The following is a 23,775-nucleotide window of genomic DNA, read 5'->3' on the forward strand; positions in this document are numbered from 1 at the left end:
CAAACAGAAAAGCAGGAATTCAAAACCAGGTCTGCCTGACACTGAAGTTTTTGAACATTCCCTTTGCTATATAAACTTGATTCCTCCAGGATGACTCTGTGTTAAATCTAACTTTGTTCAACCCTCCATTTAGTATCCTCTCAATACTTAGTATTCTGGATTTTTTTTTTTCTCCTGTGATGTGTCTCTTTAGCTAGAATGTAAGCTCTCATGCTTCTTTTGCATCTTCCCATAGCAACTAGCTCAAAGTTCTGCCATCATTCAATCATTCATCAAACTTTATCTGACATCAACTAAGTGTACAGTACAGCTGAGGATTCAATCCTCAAGATGAATTACAGTCTGATCTCTGCTCTCAGTGAATTTGCATTCTTGTAGATGAGACGGATACACAAGAAGCAGAGTCAGATAATGAATGTAGGATGCTTGTTTAATAACCAAGCATTAAGTACTTAATAACTGGTACTTAGTAAATGGCAACTAGGGTTCTTATTCAGTGACATCTGAGAGGGTCCTAGTGGATAGATGGGATTTTACCTGGTGAAGAAGGGAGCCAGGGGAGGGCATGATGACTAGAATCAACAGCATAAGCAAAAACAAAAAGGAGAACATTTCTAGGCTAGTTTAGTTGAAGGGGCTGGCTCATGAAGTGTTTTGAATACTAGACTAAAGAGAATAGACTTCATCCTGTGGGAAATGGGGAGACATTTAAACAGAAATCTTAAGATTTCTACAGTAGTAGTGTGTAGGGAAGATTAGCTATTGAAAGACTACAGGCAGTGAGAGTGCTGCAATGGATCAGATAAGAAATAATGATCATTTATGATTTTGTTTTGTTTTTTTGTTCTTCTTTTTTTCTTTTGGCTGTGCCGCGTGGCATGCGGGATCCTGACCAGGGTTAGAACTCGTGCCCCCTGCAGTGGAAGCATGGAGTCCTAACCACTGGACCGCCAGGGAATTCCAAAGCAATGATGATGTAAACTAGGGAGGGTAGGGGCAATGGAAACAGAGAGGGAGAAACAATGCACAGGGTAGGTTCAACAGGACTTCCTTACTACTAGTACTTGAATATTGGTGAGAGCAGATGGAGAAGAGTTATTGAAAATTCTTAAAGTCTGTTTGAAGAGAAGGCCAGCAGTATCAATATAAGGAAGAGGGAAATGAGAAGGAAGAACTCAGACGGTAGGGCAGGTGCTTAACCCAGTTTATTTCCCCACATAGATAAGAGATAGCTAAAGTCACAACAGTGGTTGAGATAGTCAAGGGAACATGGCTGTCTCCGCTGCGATGTCTAATCATCATATCTAACTTAACATTTTCAAACCAAACTCCTGATTTTCCTATCCAAGTCTTTGCCACCCCTTCCCCATCTTTCATAGCTCAGTAGAGATACCAACGTCTATCCAGTTGCCTAAGCCAGAAACCTGGGAGTTATTTGTATTCCCTCCTTTTCTCTCACTCCCAAATCTAATCCATCAATTTCCATTGGTTTCACCTCCAAGACGTGTCTTAACTACCTCCACTTCTCTCCTCTGCACTGCCGCCACCCCAGTCCTGGCACTGTCATCTCTCACTTGGACTTCCTGCAACACCTAGCTGGCTTCTACTTCCACTCTTGTTGACTTACAATCCATTCTTTTTGTAGCCGCAGAGTGAGCTTCTTAAAAAATGTAAATCAGATCATGTCACTTTTTAAAACCTGCCCCACGCCATGGTGAGAATCTTTGAGCTAGGAAGAAGAGAGTGATTTGGAGGAATGCCGTTTGCGGGAGTTGGGAGAGAAAGATGCCAAAAAGGAGACAAAAAAGGAATAGTTGGGTGAGAACTAGTACAGTTTCACAGAAATCAAGGGATGAGAGGGTTACAAGAAGGGAGAGGTAGTAACAATGTCATGTACTGCAAAAGGGTCAGAAACCCCTTTTGCCATTAGGGGTTCACTGGTGCTCTATGAAAAACACACGAGGCAAGGGAGGAAGCCAGATTGCAAGGGGTTAATGAGTGAAGCCAATGCTGTCAAGTGTAACTTCCTTTTTGAAGAAATTTGATTGTGAAAGGAAGGCATTATTATAGTATATCAACCTAGGGGGATGTCAGAGCCCAGGAATATTTTTTAGAATAAGAGAGAAATGCACATGTTTACAGAGGGGAAGGAGTCTATGGGGCTGTAGGAGTTGACTAAAAGGTGAGATCATGACAAGTTGGCAATATAAGGAGGAAACAGGACTTGTCAAGGGCTTTCATGGATAGACAGTGGAGGAAGAGGGCAGGATACAGACTGGCCAACTGAGACTCTAAAGTCTGGACTCTGTTTGATGTGAAAATTGATTTTTCCATGTGTTCTTTCAGTTCTAGCAACAGGTAGCTGAACACTTCAACATGGGGAGCATTGCTTTTAAACTGGAAACAGTATCCTCATTTGGCATACAATGTGGCAAGATGATTCAACTATGGAAAAAGATAAATTGTTGCACAAGGATCTGCAACAGCAAATCCCACAGGGAGGCTGCACACTTATTCATGATTAAGATAGAGCACAAACCATGCCACAGGTCCCAACCTCAACTTTCCACAAGCTTAATACCCATATGATCCTTAACTTGGGAAGAAAACCTTTCTCAAAGCACCAGATTTGCAGTCAGAGGACTTGAAGTCAGAGGAAATAGGTTGAATCTTGGCTCCAAAGTTTACTAGTGTGGTGACCCTGGACAAGTTCCTGGCCTCACTTTCCTTAGCCATTTTTGCTAAAGGTAGTTTTTGAACCAGCAAGGTCAGGATGGGCTATGCCACTTCTTTTGATGATCTCCTCTGCCTTCACTTGCTGGCAGAAGCAGGCAGAATGGAAAGCAAACACATTAAGAAGTCACCGCCCCTCTGGCCACCTTCTTTGTGCATTTTACAATATGCCCACTGATATCTCAACTGTAGTGAACCAACTGACCCTTGTTTTCACATCACTTCCTAATGTCTTTTCCTTGGAGAGTGTCATTGTTGAGAATGTGAACTCTATAGAGTCAAACTGCTTGGGCTCAGATCCCAGCTCTACCACTTTCTGGCTGTCTGATTGTCAACAATTTGCTTATAATGCTTAGCGCCTCAGTTCCCTCATATGGAAGATGGGGATTACAACAGTAACTAACTCACATGGTGACTGTGAAAACAGAATAAGATGGTCCATACCAAGTGCCTGTATAACAATGTCTGGCATTTGGTAAGCACTCAAATATTGATTATCATTTGTTTTAAGAGCTATTATGCCAAATATTCCTTAATTTGGGGGAAAGTCTCCACCCCATTGTTATCCTCACTCACATACTGCTACTGCAAAAGTACTGTTACTGGTTTGAGAACAGGTCCTTTGCTTTTAGACCTAGCCTTAAAAGAAATCAGACTTCTGCTAAATAGAGGGTGACCATACCATTCAAACTGGGACACTTTTGAGTGACAGAGAGTGCTATTAATAATTATGCCAGGACAACAGGCATAAACGGGGACTGTCCTGGGCAAACCAAGACCTAAGGTCACTCAAGTTTAATAGGAAATGAAGACTAAATGTGGAAGACACTATATTTATCTCCATTGCATTAGTACAGGTACTAGGTATTTGGTAAGTAGAAAAGGGTCAGAGTAAGAATAACTTTGGACCCATCAGCTGCATAAAATTCTCAGAATGTAGTATAACCTAATTAACCAGGATGGTACTGCAGAGACTGTTCATCCTTGCTGGATAAACCCTCTCTTGTTACACAAAAGGCTAATGAGTAGCAGAACAAGATTCTGCCGAATATTTATAACACTTAGGAGAACGAACTGTTTTTAGGTACCCTCCAGTTGTGCAGGAGCACCACCTGCACACAATTATAATGCTGACCAAAAATTAGTCTTATTCATTCATCAGAACAGGTTCCCGACAGATGTCAATAAGCTAGTTTGAATTCAGTGAGCCTAGTTTGAGCAGTCATGCACTTGAATGATAAAACTGCATTTCTTTACATATATTACATACCATATTATATAATGTATAATATATGATTTATGTATTAATATTATTCTACTTTGACCCAATTATGAGCTTTGACTGTACTGCATAATTAGAGTATGTAAAATAGAGCCATGAAATAAACTCCAATCACAGAAACACATATAAAGTTTTGCACATTGGCACCAGACATGATTTAATTGGAAATTCTAATTTTTTATTCTATTTTCAAAACATAAGTGCTTAAAAAGTGTCCAATGTTGTTTTTTTAGTACCACATGCTTAAAATGAACAAAATATGAATCAAGTTTTCTAAACAGTTGCTTTAAAAGTGAAGTAGCTGTGTATGGGAAGCATAGTGATAGATAACTTCATAAACCCAGAGAAATGTAGCCATCAGGGTCAGTTCAGGTAAATCTCTGTGGGAGGGAGTGGTGGCTTTCAACTGTGCCACTCCAGATGTACTCTCTGTGGCTGGGGTACATTTGCAGCTAGTGAAAAGATAGTTTCAGAACAGGGTGTAAATTTTCTTTATATGTGACCAGAAAATCACGTAATCAGAAAGCTACTTACTGTGTGTTTCCATTTCCTATAAAAGAGGAACTGAAAAGTTTGGCCATCCTTTCTATGTTTCCACTATCTGTTTTCTATCACCCTACTATGCTCATTTATTCATGTGTACTCATAATATTGTCACTGGTTCTGTTACAATTATTTAGAGAGTCCCACATCCCCATTCTTGGAGAAAAACCTGAAAAAATCTGAAGGAAACTAGGGAATTGAAGTAGGAAGTTATCTGAGTGCAAACAGGGAAATTAGTAGAGTCTTGACAGGAAAAGGAAAATGCTATGGACTGAATGTTCGCATCCCTCCAAAATTCATATCTTGAAGCCTTAATCCCCAATGTGAAGGTATTTGGAGGTGGGAGCCTTTGGGAGGTAATCAGGTAGAGTCCCCATGGTAGGATTAGTGCCCTGAGAAAAAGAGGAAGAGCCGAGAGCTGACTCTCTCTGTGCCATGTGAGGATACAGCAAGAAGGCAGCTATCTACAAACCAGAAAGAGGGCCCTCACCAGACACTGAATCTGCTGGTACTTTGATCTTATATCTCTCAGCCTTCAGAACTGTGAGAAATAAATGTTTGCTCTTTAAGCCACCCTGTCTATGGTATTTTGTTATAGTGGCCTGGAACTGACTAAGACAGAAAGTTAGGAGAAGCATTCTTCACTGGGCTACCTAAACATGAGACTAGGAAAGAGGACTCAAGGAATTCTCCACTATCTTTTGCGTGTCAGCCTAAGGCCATAGTCACACCCCTCTCCCACACACAATACTCATATTTACATACTTAACTCAGTTTGTCAAATGTAGATAAAGATAGATATACAGACATGTCAAAACTACTTAACATTCAGAAAAATTCCCACGTATGCTTAGACACACATACAAATGCAGGTGTTTACGAGAGACAGATACATGCCTGCAGATATCAAGATATACATAGATATGAACACTAGAATCAGGAAGTAAAAATGTAAGTGAATGAGTTTAAAAGTAGATAGGAGGGCAGGGAGTTAGAGGGGATGGATGCTATAGAGAGTGAATAGGTGAGTGAGACAGAGACCAGGTGAGCACAAAGAAAGAGTGCTCAGTAAAGCAGCTATAGACTGGACTGCTATATTCCTGTTCGCCAAAGACAGAGGCTTCGATTATTCTCTGTGTTGTGTGCTGGCCCTCTCTTCAGAGCCATGGATTAGTGTACAAGGCTCTCTTCAGGGCACTAACCCATCTCTAATTCCTTCTCTGTTCCCTAGGTGTAAGACTCTACCCAGACATCTTCTCTTCTGCCCCCCTCCTTTCTGGAATTGGGCTCCTGGCTCCATTTCTCTGGGTTATTCTGCATTTTCTACTACAAATACATCTTTGAGTACCAGCAATCTTCATAAAATGTGATTTTAAGTGTTAATACTGAAATCCTTAAATATACACACTGCACTTGCATTTTTTTGATATTTCACCAAAGGGAGAGTAAGAATTATGTGTGCCGATATAGAGAAGGCAAAAGCAGAGACAGTAAGTTCTGCACAGAAAGGAGTTCATCATTCAGTGTGAGGCAGCATGTGAGTAAAGAAGAAAACCATGATCTGGTACTCTTTTCCCAAGAAAAGGCACTTAGGATAGATATTTCCAATTTATAGCAGCATAAAGTCCAACAATTTAGGGTTTACTCACTTGAAATAATGTTCCAAAGCACCCACCACTCATTCACACAATGAACCAAACATAAGAAAAATCAAACTTTAGGAATAAGTTATTATTAACACCTGCTCCCCAAACAGGAGTTAGAAAACTAAGTTTGTAACAGATCTAGAGAATAAAAACACATGCAAACTTTTATGAACCATGAAAGAATTAAGGCCCGCACTGAAAAGCCTGGGTGAGCAGATGCCTCCAGGCAAGGGTTCACATCTTCTACACCAGTTAGTTTATCAGAAAAGTTCGCTCTTCTTGGGAGGGATGGGTTGGAAAGGGGCACGGTTGGGAGTGATCAGGCCATCACCTTTCAGTTCCATGCACAATGAGGCAGGAGCCAGCTGTCAAAAGGCTCCCAGCAGCCAGGGCCTAGAGGCCTCACTGCATGACACAGATGCTGTGAGGCAGGAACTCCTGCACGTAGGTGGCAGCTGCCTTGGAGAGGTAGGTCATGGTGCCAAACCTGCCACTGGGTGCACTGTCATACAGAAGAGTACAGATGCCAGATGCAGGATCCTTTGCCAACATGGTATCATCTGCGCCGAGGGTTTTCTGTTTGGTTTTTAAGGGTGGGAGAACACAGGGGAAAGGAAAAATTACTAATCCTACTAATTAAAGTCCCGATTAGAATAACTCAGAGCCTCCTCCCCATCACCAACTAGTTGGATCTTAGGCTGTTTAGACAGGAAGGGATCAGGGTTATGCACAAAATGGTGACTATGAGTTTCTATATATGCATTTTTCACTAGAGCCTAAAATCACATGAAATTATTTTTAAAGCATTAATTGTTTCGAATTTTTGAAAGTTAAATATAATAGGTAATTAGAGTTGTGTTTGTTAAAGAGTCAAATGTTAATACTTACAAATCACCCTAGAGGGACTTTGGTCTGAATCCTTCTAGTACCACTGATTTCAGCATGTATTATTTTATCTTGCATTTCATCATTATTTCTATCTAAGTCGACTTAATTCAAATAGACCTCAAGCTTTCCAATCTAGAGTCTATGCCTAAAAGGGATCACATTTTCTGCTACAACGAACTAAGAGCAATCAGAATATTTAAAATTAGGACTGTCCTAGAAAATCCTTGAAAAGTCCTAGAGAAACTTCTAATTTCCTTTGCATTCCCCCCCAGGGCCTAATAGAATGAAACACTGATTACATGTTTTGGAGACTGTTCTATTTACAGCAGTGCATGTCCTTCACTTTATGTGTTCCTACTCTTAATCTAGGAAACCTTTGGAAAGCTTTCAATAGTTTGCATTTTTAAAATGTGCTTAATTTCCTGCAATAAGATTTATTAAGAAAATAAGGAAATGTAGAATTAAAAGTTTCACTTTAATATTTTCCTACAGGTAAGAGAGAAAAGCAAAACCAAAACAAAACCAAAATCAAATCTTCTCTTTTCCTTAATAGTCCAGAAAGGATATACCACCCAATAGTTTCTTATTAAGTCCTTATCGCTACAAAAAGTAGTGTGATAAAAGTAGTCTGAAATATAACGAAAAGCATAAAAGTCTCCTGAGTTCCAGGCAACTTTACCATGTAACACAACCACAAAACTCATGGTAAAAGGCAGAGGTCATCCCGCAGCTTACTTCTTTTACAGATAGAGCTCAGAGCCACTACGAAGGGGGCCTAGAAAAGAGCTATGAGGAAGAGGACACAAGAAAGTGACCTTGGCTTCTTGAAGAGCTCTGAATGCAGCCAGGTTAGTATCAGACATTCCTCTTTGAGAAAACAACAGGTTTGCCTACCTGTTCTTGAAGAAACAAGTCATTGGCAATATGCACTATTTTTTCCACAGCAATGATGCTTCCAATACTATGAATTTCAATGTCTGCCATCATGGTGAGGACAAGGATGGCTTCAACCAGAAGCTGGCGGTACTCCGGCTGAGGTACACGATTCAGGACAGACTCCACGTGAACAGAGAATTTAATCTCGCCTGGAGTCATCTGTGATAGAGAAAAAGAAAATCACTTCCTAAGAGCCCATCATGCAGGAGACATCAATTACCTATTCTGAAAGGCAGAAGAAATACTGTAGCCAAGAGCACTGCTTCAGTCTCCTTTAATGTAATTGAGTGAGTAAATAGGTTCAATCTTTTTTTTGAAGGCAATCTGGCAAGCATAACAAGAGTCATAAAAGTATCAATGCCCTCTAACCCATAATCCTCCTTCTGGAAGTTCATCCTAAGGAAATAATTCAAGAGAGAAGAAAAGCCCTATGTGCAAGAGTGTTTTATAGCAGCATTAGTCACAAGTGGAAAACTAGAGGTAATCTAAACATGGGAATGGATGTGTAAATAATGGCATATCATGGTACAGCAACTTCATGAGTTTCTATAGAATCATTAAAAGAATAAATAAGATGACTGTGGATAAAGGAAAATCTAAGTAGAAACTAAAATTGTATATACGTGATGATGAGGATTATGTAAAACATTTATATACTGTTAGATTAAAAAGGGCATGAAGAAATATAAAGTTATTTTAGGGCGAAGGGGATTGAGGACTAATTTTTGGTAAAACTGTATTAAGTATATACTTTAGGGTGGCAATGTAGATTTGGAGTCTAAAGACCTGGGTTCAAGTCCTGTCTTCATCAGTTACTGGTTCTATGACCTTGGACAATTCACTTCTCTAAATTTGTATGCTTTCTGTGAACTGGGAACTACAATCCCTTCCTTAGCTATCTCACATAGTTGTGCTGAAGATCAAATTAAAGACTGTGTAAAGGTGTTTTGCAGACTCTTAAAGGTACATTCAGGTATGTATTATTATTAATTCTGTTAACATTTCAATCTTGCTTAAAGGCAGAGAGAAGACCAAGAGAGGACACAGTGTTCTTTACTAGGGAAGAGGCTTCTAGGCAGGAGTGGAGCCCTGAAACACAGCATTAGCTTTCTGTACCCACCCTTGCAGCCATGATCTGCAAGAACTCCAGAGTTTTTGAGAATTTTCTACTATCCAGTCTTACTATTCCCAGCTTCCCAATTCTAGCTCCTTTGTTGATTTTGTATAAAAGCTATTTCTTTATAATTTCAGTGTGATTGGGCAAAAAGCAAAATATAAAAGCACCTCCTAATCTGTGTCTGTGGTTCATGGCAATGTTTTCCAACCATGGTGATATATCAGAATTATTCTAAGGATTTTTTTTAAAGTACAGGTGCTCATGCCCCATCCCTGGAGAGTCTAATCCACTGAATTGGAGATAGGAGCTCAGGTTACTGTGACATATAGTTAGAGCTAAGGACCACTGGCTTATGATCACTGGTTTATAGTCTACAAACATCTTAGTAGAGAAAGGTAGGGATGAGCAGGTTGGGGACATGAGAAGTCATTCATTCATTCATTCTTAGATTTCTATCTCATCTGCCATTTCTAACTCTGGCAACACTCACATAAATCAGCCTAACTTAATCAACCATTAAAAGAAACTGCCTTTATATAATTAATGTAATATATAATTATTCTCTAATATTCCCATTCTATTTTTTAAGAACATTCTCTCCTTTCTTCCAATGCATTTCTTGTTCAGTTGATTTATAAAAACATAGATTTGTTATTTTGAAAAGTGATCACTGAAATACTTTAGCCAGACAAGCTATCAATCACATAAATGTGAAAGACACAGAATCTTACCTCTCTAGTGGTTGAAGAAGGAAGAACAAAACCTTCCACAGAAAGTCCATGACACTGCAAAACAGCAAAAACATCACCCAGGATATGCTGACAACTGGGAGACTGTAAGGAGACACTTAGTATTTCTAAGTGTGTTCCACTGGGTAGATGCTGAGTAATCACAGGCCAGTGAAAGGCCCTGCAGCCCACGGGTCTTTGCCAAGGGGTTGCGCTTACTGTGTGGCAAGAAGCAGGGTTGGACTATAGGGAACTCAAGGTTCATCCTCTACTTAGGGGAGTGGAAGGGTCGGGAAGATCTACCTGCTGGGATAGTCTAGCCCTAAAGATTCAGAGACTATCTGGGAGGATACCACGGTAGGTCCCAGAGCCATCACAAATAGACTTTCAGAAAGATTTTTTTAGGCTGAAGAGAAAAAACTCAAGATATGCATTTACCAGACATGCATAGTTATATTTTCTAGTTAAGCATCCCCCATCAGCACTCCTGATCCCCTCACTTTGCTCTACTTTCTCTACAGTACTTGTCATCTTTCAACATTCTGTATAGTTTACTTATTTATTATGTTTCTTATTTATTGTCTCTTCTTAGTAGAATGTCAGTTCCATAAGGACAGAGATTGTCATCTGTTTTGTTTTCTGTTGTATTCCTGTGAGCACCTAGGACATTGCCTAGTGCGTGGCAGATGCTCAAGAAATACTATATGAACGAATGATATTTTATCTTCCCCCCACCATCAATTCAATTATTAAAAAGCAGTGGGAATTAATGACTTGCCATTTTAGATTTTAAATAAATCAAAATATTATATATTAAACCACAGATAAATATTCCAATCCAACAAGTTTATCGACCCTACCAGACACTTCCATCCCATGTTCCATATGCCAAATAACAATCTTTGTACAGAGAATTACCAGCCTTGAAACATATGTGCAGAGTGATTATGTTACATTCATACTATGAAAGGAATGGAATGAAAAAAAAAACAGACTGCATTTGTTTTTCCCCTTTACATTAGGATTTCAAGTTCATGCTTTGATTCTGCCACAAAATACCCAATTTTCCTAGTCAGACTTGAATGTTCCTTCCCTTGTATTCTCACAGCCTTCTGGTTTTGCACTCTTATCATAACACTTTTGGCCTTGCATTATAGCTGCTATGTAAGAAGATAACTATGGATTAAACTCTTTGATGACAAGAACAGACACTTTCCATGGTATCTGGGTAGAAGAGCACCTACTACATGTAGTCTGTGAAACTGAATTGCCATAAGCCAGGCAGAGCTGGAGAGATACAGCACATATCTGTTACCACTGTGCTATAGCAGTTAAATGGAAGGAAAATAACTGATAGGTACTCTTTGAAAGGAAGATCGCCAGAGTTGATAGTTCGAGGAATCAAATTTCACCTTTCCAAAGGATCACCTGATTATGTCCCTGGAAGAATATCAGTGTGCTAAGGGGAGAAACGTAACTAAAGGTTTTGAAGTCCTGGTTGAGTGTTCTTCAGGTCATTACCAAGGGCAATGAAGCAAAAAGTGGCACCTATGAGACTATGAATGAGATCTATGAATGAGTACAATAGTCTTCTTGGCCTTCTAAATCTGTCACAATCATAATGGTGTGATGTCCCCTTGAATGTCTTTGGCAAACTAGGCCTTTGACAGAAAAACAAAAATTGGTCACACCAGTAGAGTCTTTGGACTATCAGCATCACTATGACTGCATTTATTTAGTAGTTTTCATCCAAGAAAAAAAATAGGTAAGAGCATCTCATAAAGCTTCCCAGATGCCACAGTTGTTTTACTGTAGTAACATTTGTTATTAACAGCACATTGCTACAAATAACATTTCTACTCTACAATAGCTACAAAGAAAGTGAGTCTTTATCACCACATTCATTTGATTAGCAGTAAATGTATCACAATGTCCCACAATGTCCAACCATGGCCAAAAAGCAGAGAAGTGATGATTTTTGAAATCTCATTTATAAATACTGCAACAGTAACAGTTATGGAGAGAGACTAAGTTATCAGTAATGTCAAAATAACAAATCAACTGTTTCATTTTAATGTTTTCTTCTAGGTTTTATCTGTAAGAGCGCATGACTTTTATATAATTGCAGTGATATCATAGTCATGTCATATCTCAGACAAGGAGACTGATAATTTCATGGGGGGGGCGTGAAATAAAGAGACATCTACAGTGTATTATGCTCACCTTCTGCAAAACTTTCCATACTTTTTGATAAAATCCAATTGGGACTCTGTTTAGTGCTCCATCCAGCCTTCTTCGGCGTTGCCATTGACCTTGACGACTATCTTTAGATGTCTGTTGACCACATCCACTAGGGAAGGACCCAATACTTGGACTCATAGAGGTTCCAGGTGACTTGGGAGAAAAGTAGAGGAAAGAACATGAATCAAGAGTTATCTCTGTTTCTATGATTAAAGTACTATAGCACAATGAATAATAAACACACTCAGCAGAATTATAAACCACAAATTAGGTGTAACACCCAAGACAAAAAGGTTATAGTGAAGCTAGAAGACTTATGAGTAGCTAGCAGCAATGTAAACAGGTATGATCCTTTTAGAAAGCATCTAGTGATACATAAGAAGAGCCATAAAAATACTGATGACATGGGAGGTTCTTCACTGTCTCTTTGCCAGGTTATTTCTGTTAAACTTCTAACTGGTCTATGGCTTGGTTTGTTGCTCCCATAGGCTATAACACAAGCCTCAATGTAAAAGAATTGAAATAAGACACAAAGTATATTATCTTACTACAATGAAATTAAATTAGAAATCAGTAACAAAAGGAAATTTGGTAAATTTACAAATATGTGGAAATTAGAGAACACATCCTTAAATAACCAGTGGGTTAAGAAAGAAATCACAAGGAAAATTAGAAAACACTCTGAGATGAATGATAATGGAAACACAACAAACCAAAACTTATGGGATGCAGCTAAAACAGTGCTTAAAGAGAAGTTTATTTTATAAATGCTTGTATTAAAAAAGAAGAAAGATCTCAAATCAATAACCAAACCTTCTACCTTAAGACAATGAAAACAAGAAGAAAAGAAGAGCAAACTAAACTGAAAGCAAAGAGAAGAAAATAACAAAAACTGTAACAGAAAGAAAAATGAATAACCAAAAATAATAGAGAAAAATCAATGAAACCAAAAATTTGTTTCTTTGAAAATAAACATCAAAAAATTGACAAATATTTAGCTAGACATACCCAAAAAATAAAAAAAAAAGAAATATAATAAAGTCAGGAAGAAAGAGAGGACATCACTTCCAACCTTAAAGAAATAGAAAGGATTGTAAGGATATACCATTGGCAGTCACATGTCAACAAATTATTGATATATAACTTAGATGAAAACCACAAGTTCCTAGAAAGACACAAACTATCCAAATGGACTCCAGAAGAAACAAAATCTGAATAGATTTATAACAAAGAGATATAACTAGTAATTACAAAACTTTCACAGAGAGAAGTCCAGGTACAGGTGGCTTCACTGGCTAATACTACCAAACATCTGAAGAAGAATTAATATCACTTCTTCACAAACACTTCCAAACAAGAGAAAAGGAAGGAACTTCCCAACTTATTCTATGAGGCCAGTATTAGCCTTACACCAAAATCAGACAAAGACATCACAAGAAAACTACAGATCAATACCCCTTATGAACACAGATACAAAGATCCTCAACAAAACACTAGCAAACCTAAAAATTCAGCAACATATAAAAAAGATTATACACCTTTTAATACACATGATGAAGTAGAATTTATTCCAGGAGTTCAAGGTTGTTTTAACATCTGGACATCAATCAATGTAATACACCCTATCAACAGAATAAAGGATAAAACCCTTATCATCCTAAAGATGCAGAAAAAGCATTTAATAAATTCTAATACCCCTTCAATGATAAAAAACACTCAACAAACTGGGAACAAAGGGGTTCTTCCTAAATCTAATAGAGGGCACCTACAAAAAACCCACAGTTGACATCATAATGAATGGTTGATGACTGAATGTTTTCCCTCCTAAGATCAGAACAAGACAAAGATGTTCAACCTTGCTACTTCTATTCAGTATTGTACTGGAGGCTCTATCCAGGGCTATTAAGAAAGAAAATAAAAGTCATTCAGAGTGGAAAGTCATTTGCAGATGACATGATCTTGTATATAAGGAATTCACTATAAAACAATTAGAACTAATAAATGAGTTCAGTGAGGCTGCACGATATAAGATCAATATACACACAAATTAATTGTATTTCTAAACAGTAGCAATCAACAATCTGAAAATGAAATTAAGAAAACAATTTCATTTAAGACAGCATTAAAAAGAATAAAATACTTAGGAATAAATTTAACGAAAGAAGTGTAAAACATACACTCTGAAAACTACAAAACCTGTTGAAAGAAATTAAAGACCTAAATAAATAGAGATCCTATTTTCATGGATCAGAAGGCTTAATATTGTTAAAATGGTAATACTCTCAAAACTGATCTATAGATTGAACACAATCTTCATCAAAATCCCATTGGGTTCTTTGCAGAAATTGACAAGCTTATCCTAACATTCATGTGGAAATTCAAGGGACCCATGATAGCTAACACAATCTTAAAAAAGATCAAAGTTGGAGGACTCACAATTCCCAACTTCAAAATTTATTATAAAGCTACAGTAATCAAGACTGTGTCAAGAGACACTGCTTTGGGAAAACAAGTGTTCTCCTTACTTGCTGCAAGTAATAAATCCTTCCTTCTCTGGAAATAAAAAACAAAAGGCTGCGTCATACAGGCATAGGCTAGGCATGTAGATCAGTGAAATAAAATTGGGAGTTCAGAAATAAACCACTGCATTTTGGTCAGTTTTTAACAAGGGTGTCAAGAAAAGTAAACGGAGGAAAGATAGTCTTCTATCTAAGAGATAGTGCTGGAACGACTGGATAGTCACATTCAAAAGAATGAAGTTGGACCCCCTACTACACACCATACACAAAAATTAAGTCCAAATGGGTTACTGTGCAAAAAAGAGTTAACATAGCAGGCCAGAAATGCTATTCTTGGAAAGGCCTGATTATAAGATTGGCCCTTGGTTGGCATTTGGAAAGCTGGATTTTGGGAGGGTTTCCACCATTCTCAGAATTGATTAACAGTGGCTTATTGTGCCTAAACTGTTTGTGGAAACACTATGGTTTATGTTGAACATTTGCTTTCCCTCTGGGAGTCTAGAGTTTTGGTACATGCCAGACAGAGGCTGTTTATGTGACCAGCCCCCAGTAAAAACCCTGGGTGCTGAGTCTTAAATGAGCTTCCCTGGTTGGCAATATTTCATACATGTTGTCACAACTCATTGCACGGGGAATTGCATCCTGTGTGACTTCACTGGGAGAGTACTCTGGAAGCTGTTGCCTGTTTTTCCTGGACTTTGTCCAATGCACATTTTCCCTTTGCTGATTTTGCTTTGTATTCATTTGCTGTAATAAGTCATACCTTTGAGTATGCTTAGTCCTGTGAGTCCTCCTAGTGAATCACTGAACCCGAGAGGTGGTCTTGGGGACCCATAAACATAATTATAGACCTAATTGTAAGAGCTAAAACTATAAAACTCTTAAAAAATAGGAATAAATCTTTGTGACCTTGGGCTAGGCAAAGCCTTCTTAGATAGGACACTAAAAGAAAAATTAGATGAATTGGACTTCACCCGAACTAAAAACTTCTGTTCTTCAAATGACACTATCAAGAAAGTAAATTCCGTGGTTGATATTCTTCAGAGGAAAAAAAAAAGTGAAAAGCAACACATAGAATGGGAAAAACTATGTGCCAATCACATATCTGATAAGGGACTTAGATCCAGAATACATAAAGAACCTTTAGGGACCTGTATCCAGAATATATAAAGAATCTTTACAACTCAACAATAAAAAGACAAATAACCCAATTAACAAATGGGCAAAGGATCTGAATGGACATTTCTCCAAAAGAAGATAGACAAATAGTCAATTGGCACATGAAAAGATGTTTAATATCATAAGCCATTAGGGAAATGCAAATCAAAACCACAATGAGATACCACTTCATACCCACTAAAATGGCTAGAATCAAAAAGATGGACAATAGCAAGGATTGGTGTGGATATGAAGAAATTGGAACCCTCAGACATTGCCAGTGGGAATGTAAAATGGTACAGTCCCCTTTGAAAAACAATTTGGCAGTTCCTCATGCTAAACATTGTTACCAAATGACCCAGCACTTCTTCTAGATGTATATCCAAGAGAAATAAAAACATATGTCCACACAAAAACTTGTACATGAAGGTTCATAGCAGCGTTATTCATAACAGCCAAAAACCAGAAACAACCCAGATGTTCATCAACTGATGAATGGATAAATAAAATGTGGTGTATATCAATACAGTAAGGTATTGTTCAGCAATATAAAGGAATGAAGTATTGGTACATGCTACAACATAAAACTTACAAAAGTAAAGGACAAAATACATTGGGGAAAGTGTTTCTTTGACAGTTTAGATTCAGAAATAAATATAAAATAAAAAGAAGGTAATAGAAATATTTTCTGAGAAAAGAACTTCTTACATTTTAATTTGGATCAAATGCCTATATCACCACTGCTATGTCAAAGAGAAAAGTGCCCTAAGGCATTTCTATTGGCCAGTGACTATCACACTGATGTACCAAGTAGATGAACTCCATCTGATTTATCTTCATTGTCTTCGTCTCTACCATCAAGATCCTAGGCTGCTGAGAGTGGAGTCAAACCACAAAGGCTATTCAGACTGTTTTCCAAAACCAAATATCAATAGTTCTGAGCTTTTAGATTAACTCCTCCTCTGTGCCTCTGTCTTCCTTTATTAATGTAGATATGACAAAGTTGGCCAAGTCATACTACACTAATTCATTACAGGGTATATACTTGGTTAAAGTCAATAGAAATACCAATATTGTTTCCAATAGTTTTCCATTTTTTGTTTGGTTGTCATCTGGCCTTAATCTCTTCAGCCTAAGAAATCTGAAATCATAGGCCATTATGGATCATTGATTTAAACCAAGGAAACTAAATCAGAGATCAGTCTTTCTAAACTGTAAGCATCATGAGGGCAAGGACCACATCTGTTTTGTCACTACTGTATTTCCAGTGCCTGGCACAAAATTGGCACTCAATTAATATTTACAAATGAATAAACAATAAGAATAGGTAACCCAGTGGTTTTCAAACTTAAAAGTGCATCAGAATCACCCAGAAAGCTTATTAAAACACAGATTGCTGGGCCTCACCTCAGTCTTTCTGATTCAGTAGGCCTAGGATGGGAACCAATATTTTACATCTCTAACAAGTTCCCAGCGGATACCGATGCTTTCCAGTGCCTGGCACATAGCAAGCATTTAATTAATTATAATAGTTGAATGAATAAATGACTGAACAGATACTTAACAAATAAATACTTATTAAATTGAATTTTGTTTTCTGAAATGGAAAAGAGGTTGGAGTTGAACCCCCTCACCTGCCTTTTTGGAAAAGAAATGGAAAGATATCACCCTGCATGAAGTTGATTTATAAGTATAAATTTTACTTTTTGATTCATTTTTTTCAGTCAATCAGATTGTCATATAATACAAGATAACAGCAGTTACCAGAAAAAACAGTGACATCAAATCTACACCCAGGGGATGACCACCATTGGGCTATGAAAAATATTTGAGAAAATAAATTTTTAAAAGGGATGAGGCAAGGCAAACATTATGTGTTTTTAAAAGTTATTAGTAGATTAAAATTATAGACTATTCAAGTAACTAGCCAGCATGTTATCATTAAAAAAGCTGATGAAATAGTCTGACTCTAGAAGTCATGGTAAAGGGTAAAATAAATAAAACTACCTTACAAGTATTTTTTCTATAATCAGAAAAGAGGGCATTGGTGAGTGGCAGAGAAAAGGGCTTAGAACAATACAAAATACCAGACAGGCAGGTGAGGGGGGAAATCAGTATTTAGAAGAAAGAAAGTAATGAAAATTTAGAGCTCTCAATCCTCTAAATTACAGTCCTAATGATTTTGGCTTTCTTAAAGTCCTATAGGTAGTGTATGTGTAAAAAAAATTAAATGATATAGCTGGGTGGGTAGGTCAAGTCCTTAATATCATACTAATCTAGCTGGGAACATGGACTTCAAGTTCTAAATATATAATGAACTTGTAAGTAATACTCTGTGACTATAAACAACCATGAAGTATTTAGCCAATCACTCTCAACCAAAACAAGGACTATTTACCAGGAACATCACTTTAACTCTTCAGTATGAAATGTAGTTCTTTAACCTTTCAGATAGGAAAATGTTCAGATTATCCAAATTGTCTAGGAAAAAACCTGTAAAGTGAACACTTTTCTATCACAAGGCCCTTTCTTATTCCATTCTGGTCTTGTACTTGCATAATATAAACGTAAAAGGGTATCTGATAGGTATATCTAAATTAAGTTTACTTCAAATTAAACATCAAGCATTGGCTCTTTATTTTCCTAAATGGTTTCTGACTCCTAAAACAAACAGATACGCAAGCACACAAACAAGCAAAATTTCCATTTTGCCTTTCCTCTTCTGGACGTGTTTTAATATCGTAAGCTAGCATAAGCTTTCTATTTTGAAAGTAGAAGGAGTAGTTTTAAGCTTTTCATTAAAAGACTTTGAAATCACACCATTTCCCAGAGTTTTGAAAAACACTACGGAAGTTTGTGTTAATTATTTCTTTGTATAACACAATAACTCATCTATTCTCATCTTCAAGGAAAAAATTAGTGACAGCCTACGGTATGATGTTTGGTGACTCCCACCAACTCCCAGATTGATTTATATGTTTTTCCTCTATGTGTTCACAACACCTTTCATATACCTCTATCATGACAATGATAAAAATCTAATTTCTGGAGAATAACTGAAAATAGATGTTTAAAAAAGCCCTTACCTAGTCTGGTTCTTAAAAGTAAGAAATGTAAGTCTACTTTCATAAAGAAAATTAATTCCAAAATTATGTATTAATCCTAACAAGAGGAATTCAAGGTTTCAATTTCTTGCTATCAGAAACAAGTTACTTTCCTCTTAAAATCAGCAAGATAGTTTGGTCCAGAAAAATGAAAGCTATCTACAGAAAGATTGCTAAAAAGGAGAATCAAACAAGCTACTATGTGGCTTATCTTATTTGTAAAAAAGCCATAAGCTCATGCATGTTCTATAGAAATACAGGTTAATCTATGTTAAAGGATCCCTACTTGTTTCACCTGACTCTCAGTTGAGATAGACAGTCTACGAAAGTCCACCTGAAAAATAAATGGCTCAAATTAAACTCAGAATATGAAACAAAATACATGATCTTAACAAAGTCTGAGTCCAAAAGAATGTTCTTAAATATGAAAGTATCCCAGCTCAGTTCCCAAGTAGTATCTTACCTGCTTTATCTCACTTTTTAACTGCATAATCCCAGTTCGTTCTGGTTTGGTTGCTCCAACAGCACCAATCTCACGGATAGAAATAGCAGGGCTGATATTTGAATCAGTGGGACGAACTATATAGCATGACAGATTAAAGAGAAAGAGGGACGATAATCAGGTTCAAATTGTTTTCTCCACCACATTTAAAAGACTTAGATGTATGTCCTCCTTTTATGTTAGTAATAATAAAAACCAAACAACCAACTAAACCTTGCTATTCAAAGTGTGGTCCACAGGCCTGCAGCATTAGCTTCACCTAGAAGCTTGTTAGAATTTTAGGCCCAACTCTAGACCTACTGAATTAAAGCCTGAAGTTTAGCAAGAAACCCAGGTGATTCTTATGAACAGTAAGGCTTGAGGAACACTGCTTTATAACACGCTAAGGTCTAGTATCCATCCATCTGACATTATATATTTATTTATTTTAAGTCTAAAAGTTAAGCATGAGAGATAACTCTTTTCATTTGCTCTGATGTTTTAGGTACTTGATATCAAATACCACTACCAAACCACCAAGTGCAGGTGTAAGGTTAATTTGTGATAGACCCCTAAATGTATTTGAATTTAAAAGTGAAAGGATATATCAGGTGCACTGTAGCAGCTACACACACACACACACACACACACACACACACACACCCCACTATAAGTGCTACTGAATTATTGCCAACTGGAATACAAGAAAGTTTCAGATGATACAGGTTGCTAGTTGTCCTAAAGTAGAGTCTTAAGATAATGTAAGGGAATGTATAAAACAGTCCAAAACAAAATATGCTAGTAATCTACTTAATTGACATATCATTTAAGGGAAAAAAAGACACACAGTGGTTTCCAAATCTTGTTCCAGAAGACAGCTTTGGTTTTAACTTTCATATACTGGGGTCCTATTTATTTGGGAGAAAAGTTCCTCTGATAAAAGAAAACCACTTTAAAATCAATAAGACATTTAAAACAAACATTCTGAAATAGAAATGCAGTGATTCAACCTTACCGCTTCGTTCCACGCCAAACTCCTTGCCACTGAGAATGTGATGCAGGAGGTTCTTCATGGCTGAAGGACTGAGACTCATCAGGCCATCTGTGGCTTCCTCAGCTACTCAGCAGAAATGTTAGAACAGAGGGATTTCTAATTGACCTGCCACTCTCACCCTATTTTTTCTCTATTTCCTTTCTTGCTTAGAATTTCTGAGTCACTTGATTGGAAGAAAAAACGCAGATGTAGAGAATGGACTTGAGGACACGGGGAGAGGGAAGGGTAAGCTGGGACGAAGTGAGAGAGTAGCACTGACATATATACAGTACTGAATGTAAAATAGCTAGCTAATGGGAAGCAGCCGCATAGCACAGGGAGATCAGCTTGGTGCTTTGTGACCACTTAGAGGGGTGGGATAGGGAGGGTGGGAGGGAGACACAAGATGGAGGGGATATGCGGATATATGTATACATATAGCTGATTCACTTTGTTATACAGCAGAAACTAACACAACATTGTAAAGCAATTATACTCCAATAAAGATGTTAAAAAAATAAATTTCCAGCACCATACTGCCTAGGCATTCATCCTCCAACAGATTCTTAATAATTTAAGGACTGATTATCCAGTTTATGGATTAACTAGGCCCTTGATTTCTTCTTCACCCCTCTTCCACATCATTAGGATACTCAGTAGAATCTTTATTTGAAAGTGGGAAGAATGAAAGGAGCACAATGGAACTGGAAACCAGTCGGAGAAAGCAATGATTGTATCTATGAAGATGGGCTAAAATAATCAAAACTTCTCTCCATCTGGAAATATGGGGATTTAAAAAGAGAATAGATATGAATCTATGAAATTATGAAGAATATTGAGAAGATAACTTGAATTTGTTCATCAACATCAGACACCTATTATGAGTTTACTACATGTAGGTCATGATTTTAAGCAATGTTAGTACAAACAGGTATGACATGGTACTTGACCTTGTGAGGCTGACCAACTATTTGGGAGAGACTGGACATGTAAACAAGATAAACAACAGTAAAACATGGCATGGCTATACTAAGTGCCAAATGAGAGGTATAGACAATAAATGCTTTGGAAATAAGAGGAGACATCAATCTCCAAGGATGGGGACTGATAAAATTAGTGGGAAGTACTGTTGAAGTGGGAGGTAGAGGCCAGACTGTTGAGGGTCTTGAATATCAGACCCAGGGATCTTGATTTTATCCTAGAAGAAATAAATAGCCACGGTTTGATGAATCCACAAGAAAAAAAAATATCTGTAATGGGCAATTAAGGAAAAGTGAAGAATGTTTGGGGATTTATCCCTTCTTGAGGTTTATTATTGAATAATCAGACTCTCATAAAACATCACTTGATACCAAAGCTTGAGAAAAAAAAATATATATATACATGTAATCTTATAACAATGTGCTGAACTGGCGATCATTTGGAATCAAGCAGACTTGGACTCAAATTTCACTATTTATCAGTTATGTAACTTTGGGCAAGTTATTAACCTTTCTGAGTTTCATTTTTAAAAAACTGCTCATTAGCTTTATTTAAAGAATTTAAAACTTTTATACAATTTTAAAGGTTACTTTCCATTTACAGTTATTACAAAATATTGGCTATATTCCCCGTGTTGTACAATACATCCTTGAGCCTATTTTACATCCAATAGTTTGTTGAGTTTCAATTCCTTTTACAATCAGTAAAAGTGAGATAAAAATACCTTCTCCAGTTGGTTGTTGTAAGGATTAAATGAGATAATATATGTAAATATAAAGCAAAAAGTACAGTGTCTGGCATATGGTAGGTATAAAATAATCATTAGCTTTATTCCTTTAAAGGGTTATTTAAATATACATTATCTCATGTAATTTAGGTTAGATTCAAACCAATAAATTTAGCTACTTGCTAACAGCTCAATTAAAAGCCTTTTGGGGAAATTTAACTGAAACAATGGCTAAAATTGAGTTTTGCAACTGTGATTTTATCTTTGTATTCAATCTCTATCTCTATTACTTTGCCATTCTTGTTGAAATCAAATACCGAAGGAAAAAATAGTCATGCCATGGGGTCCCCCCATAATTCTGTGCTACAGCTTCCAAAGGCCCCATCTATTCTTCTAACTAAAACTGCTACCTTGCCAAATATACCTATAGCTAATATCAAAAAGAGTCTTGTCAGATAAATATGAATAGAAATATTGCCTTCCTTTATTTGATCGTGATGTTGACTAGACAGAATACTGACACTATAATCAAACTGATGTGGTGACTCAATCTGACAGCCAGAGGTGGCCATGCCTGAATCAGAATCGAACCCAGTCTGTCACACTTAGTTTGATATATGTCTCGGATCACTCTAGGAGTTAGTAGGAATGTCATTGGGAGTGCAGAGCCCCTAGGAGGTGAATTTTGAAGTTGACAACTAATATATAAATTTGTCATAGCAGTCCCTTGACTTGTATAGAGACTGACTAACATGGGAACAAGACTGCTATATGCAGCTTCTGAGCTACTGATAAAAATCTTTTAGCTTCCTTTCCCTCCTGATTCAAAACTCAGTAGAACTCTATTAAAAGTGAATTCTGCCTCAAACAGTTACTTAATTGAATACCTGAGCATCGAAGGGAGTGGGCCAGTTCTGTTGCCATAACTTGTATGATCAGACCAATTCGAAGTCGAAACATTTCAGCAAAGAGGCCAGGCTGAGTTCGCATATACATGGCTAGATATACCATTATTTCCTGTGCATGGAATGAATATAGACAAAAATTATGCCCTAGATCTCACAAGGCTTATTTTGTGGTCTTCAGAAATTGCCAGATCAATTGAAAGCAAACTTTTAAATATCAATCATCAGATTAGGCTTTATAATTCTGCTCACCTGTGTAAGAATTGAAATGCTCATGTCCCCTTCACTGGCTTCATCTATCAGCTGAGTGAGTACTTCATAGGGCAGAGGTCTAAGGAAGAGGACAGTGAAGAAAGACAAAATTCTGCAACTACTTAAAGCTAAATTTATTGAGAAAATAAAAAAGCTCCTCCCAAGTCCAAGTCAGTGTCTCAACATCTCATCATTACTGGTAGCATTCTGGTTCTTTCAGTCTTCAAAGTTCACTGCCTCCCCAAAGCACTCTGGCCCATATCAACTCAGGAGAGCTCTGCTCTCCCGTCTCTAAGCCTGGATTGCCCTTCTCCTTCCAAATTGTATTTAAAAGTCACCGCATGACGTCCTTCCAGACCAGTCTTTCATGGTTAATTCTTAACATTTGACAAGTAACTATTATGGCTAAAAAGTAGTAAACTAAATCTAAGCTGTGCCTTTTGGAAGCCATTTTATTACTTTACAATCACACCTTATAGAGTTATACTGATTTTTATAGTT

At 37.3% G+C, this 23,775-nt stretch overlaps 1 protein-coding gene across 4 annotated transcripts in view; it reads right to left on the reverse strand.

Annotated features, from left to right (window-relative positions):
* Window positions 1-6,263: 6,263 nt before the first annotated feature.
* Window positions 6,264-23,775, reverse strand: part of PHKA1 (phosphorylase kinase regulatory subunit alpha 1) — a 139,147-nt gene continuing 121,635 nt past the window's right edge. For 2 of the 4 annotated variants that reach the window (XM_059910137.1, XM_059910134.1), the window contains 9 exons: window positions 23,275-23,353; window positions 23,005-23,134; window positions 20,392-20,493; window positions 19,359-19,474; window positions 19,182-19,229; window positions 12,097-12,267; window positions 9,877-9,930; window positions 7,987-8,187; window positions 6,264-6,780 (listed from right to left, as the gene is read on the reverse strand). In XM_059910137.1, the coding sequence (XP_059766120.1) occupies window positions 6,607-6,780; window positions 7,987-8,187; window positions 9,877-9,930; window positions 12,097-12,267; window positions 19,182-19,229; window positions 19,359-19,474; window positions 20,392-20,493; window positions 23,005-23,134; window positions 23,275-23,353 (1,075 nt within the window). In that variant the 3' untranslated portion in view covers window positions 6,264-6,606. The remainder of the gene's footprint in view (window positions 6,781-7,986; window positions 8,188-9,876; window positions 9,931-12,096; window positions 12,268-19,181; window positions 19,230-19,358; window positions 19,475-20,391; window positions 20,494-23,004; window positions 23,135-23,274; window positions 23,354-23,775) is intronic. The other 2 variants (XM_059910135.1, XM_059910136.1) reach the window with 2 other exon arrangements.

Source organism: Balaenoptera ricei, chromosome X (assembly GCF_028023285.1).
Source record: "Balaenoptera ricei isolate mBalRic1 chromosome X, mBalRic1.hap2, whole genome shotgun sequence".
Classification (NCBI taxonomy): domain Eukaryota; kingdom Metazoa; phylum Chordata; class Mammalia; order Artiodactyla; family Balaenopteridae; genus Balaenoptera; species Balaenoptera ricei.